The 12592-nt window shown below is 53.4% G+C and overlaps 3 protein-coding genes across 3 annotated transcripts; 1 reads left to right on the forward strand and 2 right to left on the reverse strand.

Annotated features, from left to right (window-relative positions):
• Positions 1 to 2976: 2976 nt before the first annotated feature.
• N0V96_006754 (uncharacterized protein) lies at positions 2977 to 3804 on the forward strand (the record flags this gene model as incomplete). The annotated part of the gene is made up of 1 exon (XM_053196313.1): positions 2977 to 3804. One exon carries the CDS (start codon positions 2977 to 2979, stop codon positions 3802 to 3804), a length of 828 nt encoding a protein of 275 aa, XP_053046176.1.
• Positions 3805 to 4913: 1109 nt separating this feature from the next.
• rpl15 (60S ribosomal protein eL15) lies at positions 4914 to 5893 on the reverse strand (the record flags this gene model as incomplete). The annotated part of the gene is made up of 3 exons (XM_053196314.1): positions 4914 to 5281; positions 5402 to 5558; positions 5807 to 5893. The coding sequence occupies 3 exons, from the start codon at positions 5891 to 5893 to the stop codon at positions 4914 to 4916; spliced, it is 612 nt and encodes a 203-aa protein (XP_053046177.1).
• Positions 5894 to 7535: 1642 nt separating this feature from the next.
• Positions 7536 to 9982, reverse strand: N0V96_006756 (uncharacterized protein; the record flags this gene model as incomplete). Its single annotated transcript, XM_053196315.1, has 3 exons — positions 7536 to 8151; positions 8203 to 8872; positions 8923 to 9982. 3 exons carry the CDS (start codon positions 9980 to 9982, stop codon positions 7536 to 7538), a joined length of 2346 nt encoding a protein of 781 aa, XP_053046178.1.
• Between the last annotated feature and the right edge of the window lie 2610 nt (positions 9983 to 12592).

A 12592-nucleotide genomic window follows, 5' to 3' on the forward strand; every position in this document is an offset into this window, starting at 1 on the left:
TCAGCATTTCCGCTTCCTTCTCACGAAGTCAATACTAGAGGAAATCGGACAACATGAAGCAACATCATGTGGAAGATGTTGCTGCTTGACGCCAGCACTGCCACGGTGGCCTGGCCGTGGCCACCTCGTACAAGACTAGCGGCAAGAGGTTTCCTCTAAATTAGACAGATAGACGCCGTGGGACGCGGCTCAACTGGTTGAACCGCGGATGTAGACGGGCCTTGTATTTAGGATAGCTCTAGAATTGGCGGTAATATTTTCTTTTTTTGGCGCGCGTAATCATCGTCGTCCTCGTAAGATATTCTCAAATATGGTCTAGAGAGTGGAGACCACGCCTACGACCTCACCTACAGGCGGCATCACGAAATGAGGTGGTACGCGGACGGGCGCTTATTCCCAAGCGACCCTGTTGACGGGCCACAGTCATCATAAATAACTCGGAAATCGAATGCAGGCCCCGTCTGATGCACCGGAAGCTGTCGGAGGCACGGCCGCCCTGCAATCTGTAGATGCACGCCTCTTGTCCAGTCTTCTGGTTTCACGATCAGGTTTCATGGCCATCTGGAAATACCGCTTGTAAGTGATCATGGCGCCATGGAGAGTCTTCAGCCGCCTACCTCAGACGGACGCACGAAGAGCTATGACCGCAGCCAATGGCTGTCTTTGAGGAAGACCGAGGTCAGCTTTCCCAGACAATGTTGATCTGAGGATTTGTTATCCAGCTGGTCTGATATATCTCGCTAGCTTAGTAGTTGAAAATGGATTTGCATATGCCTCGGGATGTTCTTCAATAATGACATAGACATGATCGAACCATTAAGGAAGGAGATTCAACCCGCACTTTGTTGCATCATGATTTCAAATGGCCTTAGATACCAGTGATTTATTCAACGATAGAATCGGATTGCACGGAGTATAAAAGACTTATGCCCTGTCGGTATGACGGTGGGGACTCCGTACCGGAGGTTTGGGGCTCGCCCGTGCTGCGAAATCGCACTCGGAAGAGCCAGCTACGGGCCTACGGCCTTCAAGTCTTCACTGCCGCAGGGTGGGACGCCGGTTTAGGTACCTTGCGTTGCCGCTCACACTGGAATTGGCCCATCAAGCCCAACTCTCTGCAGCGAATCGGTACTTCTGGCGCCTGCAGGGGTCGCCCAGCGGACAAGTGTGCCTGGCATTTCGGCCGGCGGCTGTCTTTGCTAAACTCGCATGAAACGAAGTCTCGTCGCCCGTCATCCAATCAATCCGGCATCGCGCCCGAGAACTGAGAAGTTGCCATGTCCCTTCCACTCTCGACTGTTCACTTTGTTTGTAACCCTGAGCAAACCTCCCCCAGTCTACCATACCAGAGACATCCCTACCTCGGATCCCGTCTGGACCTCTCAATGCTTGAATATTTGCCTCCTGCTCCGCCAACTTTGTACCTCTGCCGCCTCCCATAGGTTCGTTGCGCCTGAATTGCTTGCCCTTGACTTGAACCAGCTGCAGCAGTCCGACTTTCAGCGCACGATTGGATGAAAGCGGTCCACGGCATGTTCATGCCACCCATGTCTGTCATGGTCTCTGCTCTCTAGACCCTCCGTCGTCTCGTCTTTTGCACTTTGCCGAGCTGAGTGTCACGGGTGTATCTCCTTCGACGATCTGGTGAGCGCCACAGGTTATCAGCAGCTCCACGATGAAGATGGTGTCACTCACATGCAGCGAGGCCACCGCTGCCCGACCCATATCGTGACAACGAGAGAATAACTGACAGACAAAGTTGTTAGCTGCTCTGGGCTGCGCGTGCTCGATCAGGGGTCTCATTGAAACCACGTCTGGTCGCCGCATGGCGTCGTCTGGAACCCCAACCGCACCTCGTCCCGCTATCACGCTCTCGAGTCCACCGTCTGCATCTCTCCATGATCCGGTCCTCTCTCCCGCATATCCCATTGCCCACACGGGCCACACCCCTGTATCCTAGTTCTCATACCGCCCGGGACGTCGAGGGATCGTCCAAGCCGTTCGTGAGAGAGCCCATGAACGCTCCATCGTCTCCCCTCCTTCCCCCATGCTGTGTCTCCGCCGACGCATCCCGGCCCTGATGGCCCTCTGGCGCTGCCAGAATGATTGGTTGCTGGTTGCGCGAAACTTTTGGCTGTGATTCGAAACGGCGAATGGAGAGGGCCACCGGGCAGGCTCCCTTTGGTCAAACTATACCAGACCTTGCTCTTGCCTTGTCGCTGGGATGACAAAATCCCAGGTGACGTGCAGGAAGAGAAGGAATAAGGGCACTGCTCTGGGCAAGGTACAGATTTACTTACCTATCTTTACTTTAGGTGCTTTGCGTTACTCTTTCACCCCATGTTTCTTTAACCTTAGGTCGTGGGAGAAAAGTCCATAGTCAATCAGGGTCCTGTCTGTATTAAAGGAGAAGGAGCTCCCGTCCCTCCTTCCTTTGACGTCGAACCTACCCACCGGTCCTTTCTGGCAGGAGCTCCCTTCCCTCTTTCCCCATTGAACAGCCGTGAACAATTTCTGTTCTTGGGTATCTACTAATCCTGTTCGCCTACAATCCTTCTCTCCTCATACTCTCGTCACCTTCTCTCCTTCTTCCTTTGTGAAGACATCAGCACTTTCTCTATAACGCCAACTCTCCTGGACTGGTTTCCAGGAATATTTCCTACTCGTCTCTAATCATAACCTCGCGCTCGATACTCTACCACCGAATCACTAGTCGCTTGGATTATCTCGTCTGCTTGGACTGACCGAATTCTTGCTACGGACCTCATCGCTACCGAGCTTATTACCAGCCGCTATTCACTCAATACTCTCCTTACTTGTATGGTGGTTTTCGCCCTTTGTCGATCTCGGACTCGTCACTAATGCTGCCCCAGGATCTCGATACTCTTCACCAGAGCCACCGAGTACTCAAATACATACGACTGCCTCGAAAACTCGAAAACGTCGCGACGGCTGTTCTCCGATTACAATCGCAAAATGTTCAATCTCTCTGAAAACTCCAGCCTTCGTGGCTCGGGTCACTTGATCCTCAACGTCTTCCGAGCGTTCAACATCATCGGCCTCTTGGCCGTAAGCGCCGCCACCTGGACTATGATCGTCATGTCCATTCTCAAGGGCAACTTTGCCTTTTTCGATTCGGCCTCCCGTTTCTTCACCTTTTGCTTCGCCGTTTTCCTCATCATCTCCGAACTCAACGTCTTCCGCGCCTATTTTATGCGCAACTGGCCGACCCTCTCGCCCGAGCATGGCCTCAGCTGGCTGGGAATTGCCATGGTCGTCATGGGCTGCCACGTTCTCGGGGGTATCACAGTGCCCGCCTACTCTGTTGAGACCATTGGTCTTCCTCTCTGGCGTCTCATCCTCGCCTCAGGCATTCTGGCCATCACTTTTGGTTTCTTCAACATCATCTCGTCCATTGTTTTCCGGGATGGCAGCAACGGCATCAACGCCCGCAACATTCGCAGCGACGGCACACTTGCCTCCGGCAAGAATTCGTACGCTGACGGATACTCTGTCAGAAGCAACTCGATTCGCAACGAGAAGCCGAACAACAAGTTCAAGCGCCTCACGCAGAAGTTCACTCCTTGGAGCAAGAGCAACGACGATACCAGCCCCCGTCCCAACATCAGCCACCCTATCGCTCACGATGTCGAGCAGGGCCACGAATCAGAGCCTGACTACGATGAATCCCGCCGCAGCCCTATCATGCCCGATATCTCTCGTCCGGCTACTGCTCTGCACCCCGCCATGGCTGGCCACCGCCACACCAAGTACAGCCTGGCCAGCAACGTGAGCCGCTTCTAAGGAGTGGTGAGTGTTGTTCGCTCACGAGTCTCTTCTTTATCTCGAGGAGATTGAAATCAATGGACTTCACAACAGCCTTGGTATTACAGAATATGCATCCCTATTAGGCAGGGTGGAACGGCGTTTCACGGATGATTTAGTTTGGCTTTGAAAAGAATACCCGGCACGATGGCACGGTGTACGGCGAGAAATATGAGATTTGGGAATCTTCCTTCACTGATCATGACCAGCAATCAGTTACCGGCATTAAACAGAAGTAGATGCACGATTGAGGGATCAGTCATAATTATAAAGCTTCGTTATCAATTTCGTCTTGACCATACGACGTAAGAATGATAAATACCGGTCTTTCAGGTATCTAAAGGGACCATATCAAGGAACATCGCAAGCCTGTGTAGGAATCGAGGTCGTGGGATTTGAGAGAGGGACCTGGGAGAATCATTACACAACCGTCCCCGCAGCCGTATCCATTTGCATCGCAAGTCCCCACACCATCGAAACCCTGGTCGAAATTTTCAGTACGGAAAATGCAGTAGAAAGGGGCAACATTTTGCTCTGTAACTTTGGCCTAGGAACTGTAGTATTCTATTTGTCATGTACAGATTGTTGCAGGGCTGGATTTATATCAATGGGGGTGGGAGAGGCGTCCTCTTTGCGGGGATATGATATAGATACAAGAACAGAACTGAATCGCATGTAGCACGAGGAACCGAGGATCGAGGGAGAGGGAACGACTTATTGTTCAAGTGTATCACATTGAAATCACATAATTCATCATTTTTACGCCGAGCCCTCCAAGTTTTTTAAAGTTAAGAACCTCGAAAAAGTTGTGTTCCATTTTTCGTATCGATTGAGCCTTTTTGACCTCTGGGACTCAAGCCAGAGGAAGAAGAACACTCCAGCGCATGATATCAAGTGCTTTCCCAAGTCGTGAAAGTAGTGGCCATATCCCGAATACCTTCCATGATGATGATGATCCACCGCCGTCGTCGTGTCCTCCGCGAACACCACACCTGGCAGCCGAAGCCGTCCTCGTAGCAAGACAGTAGTAGTACGCGAGCGGCCCGGTAGCCTTTTCAGAATCGTCCAGTGCGAGTGGGCGAAACCGTTTACCGGTAGCGCCACAGGGACAGGGTGTTGTGGCGCTTCCAGGTCTTTCTGCGGCCGGCCTGGGTCTTGTTGTAGCGGTGGCCCTTGTTGAGACCGCGGGACTTCTTGCCGGTGGCGGTGAGACCGCGAGCCTCGCGGTGCTTGTGGACGGGGGCGACGATCCAGTTGATGCGGGGGTCCTGGCGGATGGCCTTGTGCTGGGGGTCGACGAGGATGACCTCGTAGTACTTGTAGGTGGAGTCCTGGTTAACCCAGTACGAGTTGAGGACGCGCAAGTTGGCGCAGCGGCGGCCGACACGCTCCTCGGCGGTGGAGGCGAGGGAGCGCTGGTACTTGAGCTGGTTGACACCCTGGTTGGTGGGCTTGCCTGTGTGATTCCAATCCCGTTAGCAATTCATCCATATCGCTGGTAGGTGTCGTACGGGGGGAACCAGCTCGGTCTTGAAGAGACGCAGACTGTTCCCTCTCGTATGGATTCGCAACGTACCGAAGGTGGCACCCTTGGCGACGGGCTTCTTGCGGCCTCCACGGCGGACGCGGGCACGGTAGATAACGTAGCCCTGCTTGGCCTTGTAACCGAGGCGGCGAGCCTTGTCGGGACGCGAGGGACGCGAGGCGCGGTGGATGACATTCAGCTGTCGGAGCTATATTGATGCACTCTCAGCAAATGTTCAACGAGTGTATAGCAGGAACGCAAAGTTTTCTCCCCGTCTCCACTGGTCTCTCTTGATACCCTCAAACCGAGAAATTTTGGACCTCGAGACCCCTCAGTAGAAAGGAATCCAGCATCGAAAATTTCGGGTTCGGGTGATCGAGAGAGAGAAGCGGGATCGAGGAGAATTGAACTTTGTCGTGCGTCCACATATATCGGGATCGGGTGGTTTCAACGTACTTCCCAGCAGCGAACACGCAGAAGGAAGCGCATCACATCGGACTGCTTCTTCTTCTGGAGCTCTTCGACATACTTGAGGGCACCCATTTTGACTGCGGCGACGGCGTCAGGTTAGCCTCTTCGGTTTTGACAGGTGTGGTGAAATAGGAAAAGAAGAGAGCGACGAAGTTTGTCGAAGAAAAGGAATGGGGAGGGGGACAAACCAGCTGTTCACGTAAAATCCGGCTGCCGAGGTTTTGGTGGTGGTGTTGATGAATTGGACGACGATTGGGAAATGTTCGAGTGGAAGGGGAAAAATCGAGGAAGGGTAGAGTTTGTGCGGTCGTACTAGCCCTGAAAAGGCTAGCGCAGCTGGGGCTGGGCTTGCCCCGAACCTAATTATGGGGCTCGCATCTCGGTGTGTGGCTTTTTCTCGGTGAGATGAGCTCGGTGTGCTTAGGCGAAGAGAAGGATTTCTTCCAACGGGCACATTTAGGTAGGGGCACTGTGGGACCACTATGAATCTTTGCAGCCATGAACTGCTTGTCAGTTAGACTTTGACTCAAGGTATCTCATACACTTGATGATCCTTACGATCCTCACCTGCACCCTCGCCGCAGTTCTATGCAGATTTCAGGTCCAAAGTCTACATCCATTGCCTACTTCACAAATCCGAGAAGGGTCTATCTAGATGGAGAATGGTGAACGAATTCCTAACATCTCCGTCATTTTCCATGGTAAATTCTCCAAAGTGACTTGCATCTACGTGGTGATGAATAACTACAAAACTATCAGACCCTCCTTGTCTATTTCGTGGTTACCTTCGTCACTACGGTCTAGCTCTCGTACTTGTCTAAACCCTTCAGGCTTTTATCTCTTCTCTGCAGGTGCTCTTTTGCCAGTTGTCGACCCCCATGGTCAATTTTGGCTTCGATGGTGATAATACGCCCCAGGCAGATAAGGCAGATATCCTGGAATGTTCCAAGCCATCGATTGAAATGAACGAGACACTAGCAGTGAGGGACGGACACATCACAGACCACACAGTAGAGGATAAAGACATCGAGTTTCTGATCCTCATGTTCTCAAATACCTAAAAAGTTGATTGAAAAGCAAAAATTTCGTACAAGAATCCGACGTTGGCCCATTACCCAGAAACACAAGTCCCTTTTTTTTTAATCTCGGGTTACACCATGCTTGTGTGGAAAAAAGTAAAAAAGAAGTCTCTCTGTCTATGACGGTAGTGCCCTGAGTAGTAGTGAAAGTCTCTCAATCTCCTCTTGAATCTCTCATTCATCATGAATTTGGGGGTTGTGCTGGTGGGAAAATAGGCCGTGGCTGCTAAGTCTCGAAACAAGCCTGTAGAGTAAAAGTGAAAATGAAAGTGTTTGGGGATCCAGCATGTCTTCCCATTTTTCGTCCTTTATGTCTTCTTTTTTCTTTCCGAAAGAAGCACAAAGGTCCCGCCAGTTTTTGGCAATTTAAAAGCAGAAAAGTTGAAGCCGTCCAACTCCGACGACAGTGAGAAGGAAAAAAGAAAAAAAAAAGTTTGGCCAGACTGTGCAGCCCAGGCTATGCTTACAACGCCACAACCATGCCAACCGTAGCAAGGTACGATGAGCCGTTGGGCCGACAGTTCGTTGAAATGCGCCGAACGACGAACAGAAGTGGAAGGTCCGTTGAGAAGGTCGAGTTCGCGGTGGAAGACGAGAAATCAGTATCGCGGTCATTGCCAACGTCAGGCGCCTCATCAGCGACTGTTCAAGGAAAGGCCCTGAAATGCGGTAGCCCATTCGCTCTGGGTGTTCATCGGGCCCACGCCCGACTCATGCGGGCCAGGTCCGTCCGTTCCCGGCTGGAAACGAGATCGCATCTGAAAGTCAGTTGCGCCAGGGAAGCTGTAGCTATCGAGCGACGGAACAACTCCAGGGACGTAGGGCATGTTTCCAGGCCTGGGCGCAGTGCCCATGCCGCCCATGTGCGAATAGGGATAATTCGGTTGACCGTAGCCACCGGCCGGACCTCCAGGAGGCCTTTCACCAAACGGCGGGGTGAATGAGTTCTGGAATCCACGTCCAGGTGGGCCTGAACCACCGAATCCTCCCGAGTGCTGTTCCTGGTTCTGCTGCTGTTGCTGCTGCGCGGAGCGTCGCTCGGAGTTGTTCGATCCACCGCGACCCACGCCAACCGCTCCGGGTCCGACGCCGCTAGGCGCCTGAATACCCAAGGTGGGACTGGCGAAGGATGCCGGGTTAATGGCCGACATCCAGATTCTGGTCTTGTAGATCTTGAACAGATCCGTAACGAGGGAATTAAAGTTGATGTACGAATCAGCGAAGTAGTAGAATGTCAACTTCTTCCAGTCCCTACGCGCGGTTAGTCTCACCTCTGTTCATCAGGTTTGTCCAGACACTTACATTTGAAACTCAGCATCGAGAATCTCCATGTTCAGCCCATGTTCCTTGACCTTTTGCATGCAGACTCGCTTGGCCTTGGCCTCGTTGCCCTCCTTGTCCCGCAAGGCGTGGATCTCGTGACTCTGTGCCAAGCGCTTGATGAGCTTAGGCTTAAGCTCTCCAGCATTGGGTTCCTGCATATGACCATGCTGATTAGGCGGGCCCATTCCGCCGACAGCGCTGCCCTGGAGACCATTTGCGGCCGCCATAAGGCCAGCGCCGGTGCCGTCCTGGGCAGCAGCAGCATTCTGAGAATACATCATCAGCCACTTGTACTGCTCCTCCGCGTAATGCTCCTTGAGCTCCTTGGCGGTTTGCCAGTCAACGTTGTCGCGGGCGACAGTGCCCAAGTCAGTTCCTCGATCAGCTTCGACGATGACGAGATCACCAGGCTTCACGGTCAAGCCGGTGCCCTCCTGGATGTAGAAGACATCTGCTCTAGCACACTTGAACAAGACAATGTGGAGCAGCTGGTTGTGGCGCGGCTGCGACATGGCATACACATTGCGATGGGGCGAAGGTGCACGGTTTCCATAAGGAGGGTGCATTGAATAAGCCGATGGGAAAGTGTTGTTGAATTGCATGCTCTGGGGGGGAGCAGCAAGACCTCCACCGGGAGTAAAGTAAGCAGCTGTGTCTGTGAGTCAGCTTTATTGATGCCAAAGTAGCAGTCCAACTTACCTGTATTGCCAAGGGGGTAGTTCTGGTTTTCCGAATAGGCCAGGGAATAGTCCTGGGGTTGCGGCTGCTCAGCAACGGGGGTGTCGAGCGCGTTGAAAGACTCATTGATGGAGCTGATCGAACCTTGGCGGGTAGGAATATCTGCAAATGAGTGTCTGCGGCTCTGCTGGCCTTCGGGACCGCCAAAACCGAGAGAGCTGTGCCAGAATGCCTTCTTAACGTTCTCCAACTTTCTGTTCTCGTACGGCGAGCGGAATCCTGACGCCCCGAACTCGCTCATTCTACGACCCAGAGCCCTCTTCGCCGCCATCTCACTGCCGTCATTGGCCTCGTCAAGCTCGTCGATAGCGAAGTCAGATTCCTCGGGAACGGCTTCGCGCAAGGTGTAACCATTACCAAGACCGTACGCAGCTCCGGTAGAAGCTCTGGGACGGAGTCGGTTCTGATACTGCTGCTGTTGTTGTTGCTGTTGCTGTTGCTGTTGCTGTTGCTGCTGCTGCGCCTGTTGCTGTTGACGCAGCATCGCATTCTCACGAGCAAGCAGCTCGATGGTCTTCGCCTCAACAGACTGATGCATCGAGCTCTGCATGGATTCCGTCGCACTCTCATCGTCATCGTCATCCACCTCCTTGACCTTTCCGAGCAGACCTCCTTCGTTCGACATCTCACTCAGCATGCTGGGCCGGGAAGGACGGTGCTGCAGGCCAGAGTGTCCATGAGCACGTCCGCGACCAAGAATCGTGGAGCTGCTCATAGCGGCCGGAGGCGCGTCGGGTTCCAATTGACCAACCGAGTAAGACTGAGAACGGTACGTCTTAGGCGTAGGGTGAAGGGGGATCGCGAAGGGGATTTGGGCGTTGGGACCAGAGTCTCGCGGTGCAGGAGACGTCTGTCCATAGTTGTCAGGGTTGAAGAAGGAACCCCCAGCTGATCCAGGCGGCATAGTCGATGTGGGCGAGGGTAAAACCTCACTCAAGCGCGAGGGAGGATCCTTTCTCTCATTGTTCCAGATACCGGTGCCCCAGGTGAAGGAAGCTCCCGGAACAGGAGCGCGACCCATGACGCCGGATGACTGGGTGTGAGTGCTCCAAGGCGCGTTTCCTTCCCCGGAAGGAGTGCTTGGGTGGGAAGCCGTAGGAGACATGGAGCTGCTTGCAAATGAACCTTTTCGGGGCCGAGGCAGCGGCTGGGTAGTGTCGTTAAGCCAAGAAGCTCTCCTGACAGGCTTCTGAGGTTGCGCCTGCTGTGGTGGTTCTTGGCGATGAGAATCAGCCTCGTCGTCTGAGCTGGCTAAAGCTTCAGAGTCGGGCGTCGATCGACGGTTAAGCTTATCAAGAAGAATGGCGTGGCTGTTCACTGCGGAGAAAGTGCCCTGACCCTGTTTGGATGACGGGCCGGGTTTGGCGTTGCTAGTACTTCCCGTACCAGAACTCATTGTCCACCTGTTGCCTCCCGATGGAAAACCGGAAAGTCTGGTCCACTTCTGAGTAGTTGGTCAATTTCTGAAATTGACGAGGCGAGCTGATTGATAGCTTTTGGAGACTTTAGAGAAACGATTTGTTCAAACGGAGAAAAGTAAGTGATGGGCTGACGAGGTTTGGTCAGGTGTTCTTGAAAGAAGGATGAAAGGCGGTAAACTCCGAATGAGACTAGCAGTTGAGTTAGCAGCTAGTTCGTCAAACGTTAAAGGTAAGCGCTGTGAGACAAGATGAAAGAGATGAGTTTCGCTGCAACCAGCTTTGGTGTCACGGCGAGCTGCGGCTCGGGCTGCAGGTCAAAGCTGACAGCGACTGGCGAAGGGCAATTGGAAGGCGCCACGAGGTCCGAGGTCCGAGCCACGAGCCACGAGCCACGAGCCACGAGACAGAAACGTTCGAGGCCTGGCGCACGAAAGGGTAAAGTGGGCAAATAGTCGATGAGTAGACAAAAATGCGGAAAGTATGAGTACAGGATTTTGTGGTAAACCACGATGTTGAGGTGATCTCGCCAAGGTGCCGAGGGAAGACGGGGATCTGAGCTTGGGCAGCGCTGTGGGTGACACGCGTGAGGCAGTCGCACTCAGACAGAACCAGACAGACACGACGAGATGTACCCAAGGAACGGCAGTGGAGCCTGTCTTCGGAGGATTTTCCGCCAGACAGCAGCAGCCTTGCGACATGAAGAGTGTGATTCGTACAGCAGACGAGTGAAATCAGGTACGTACCGAACTGCGGGAAACCGGGTAGATCTATCGCCAGGGTATCAAATGTTGCAATTTCTAGATGCTGAGGAAACAATCTGATCGGGTGACCGAGGCGAAATCGATGTGGGAAGGCGCGGGAGAGGCTCGTTGGTGACGACTGATGCGTGGCGCGGCAAGGCGAGTCGGGTCGAGGCGGTATGGAGAAATGCTGCCCTGACAGGAGTCGTGAAGTGCAGTTGCAGGGAAAGAGAGAAGGTAGTGCGTACAGTGACCAGGCTGAAGTCGTTGGTCGGGGCGGTTGAGTGAGTGGGTGAGAGTGAATGAGAGTGTCGAGAAAGCGAGAGATGGCGATGAAGCAAGATGATTATGGCGCGCGTAAAACGGGAGCCGAAAAAAGCGCGAAAAGTCGTCTAAACCAGTTCGTCTAACCCAGACCCAAAGTTGCCCAAAGGAAAATAATCAACGTGGTGTACGGCGAGGGGTCACGCAGCAAAGCTGGGGCTGTCGTCGAATGGAGAAGCTATGCGTGTGCTGTGCGCGTGTTGTATTGTATGCGTATCCGTACCGTCTAAAATCGAGGTGCGATGCCGTTCGTTAGTGGTGGAGGAGGGACGGGATGGTAATGCGACAAGAGTGAGAGCAGGCAGGTTACGCGCAGCCCATTGTCGGCGCGTAGTGGATGAAGAGCGATCGCAAAGTGGAATGCGGGTGGAAGCTGTGGATGTAGATGTGGATGCTGGAAGGGGGAATGAGAAAGAAGAATGTCTTGGGCGGCGCCCTCGATCCTTTGGGGTGCGACGGGCTTGAAGGACAGATGAGGAGAAGCACAGAGAGGGGGGAGAAGGAGAACAGACAAGAAGAGTGTTGGAGAGGTTTGAGAAGGATGGAAAGAAGTCACAGTTGTAGTACGTTGACGGAAGCGGGGGGAGGAGAAAGACGTTGCGACTGCGACACGAGACCAGAAGCTTGTCCAAGTGGCTGGTGCGTACCTATGAGAGAGAAGGGGTCCGGTTCAGGGTGTCCGTAAGGTAAGGTGAGGGAGGTCAGGGAATAAGGGCCACCAGGCGGGCGAGTGAGAGAGTGTGAGAGACAGGATGACTGAGGGGAGGTAGCTTGCCACCTGACGACACACAAACCGCGGGCACAGTGAGGAGAGTTGAGTTGGGTTGAGGAGAGGAGAAGGGCGAACTGAATGAGTGTGGTGTGTGGGAGTATGGGGTATAGATGGATGGGTGTAGGTAAGGTATGGGTGGTGTGTGTGAGTGAGTGAGAGAGTGTGTGTGTATGCGTACCTATGGATGGATGTATGGTAGGCGGAGCTGGACAAGGTATCCGTAGCTCGCTAACAAGACGATGCGAGGTCAAGAGGTCGTCGTGTTCGATGAGAGTAAAGAAGAGACGAGAGGGGGTCCGATCTGAAGAGGTGTTCCAATAAGGTACCACACAAGTAAGGGCGAGGTACCTGAGGCAATGATGGGATAGGGCGTA

The sequence above is a fragment of the Colletotrichum fioriniae genome (genome assembly GCF_027942845.1).
Source record: "Colletotrichum fioriniae strain IMI 355084 chromosome Unknown scaffold_7, whole genome shotgun sequence".
Taxonomy (NCBI): domain Eukaryota; kingdom Fungi; phylum Ascomycota; class Sordariomycetes; order Glomerellales; family Glomerellaceae; genus Colletotrichum; species Colletotrichum fioriniae.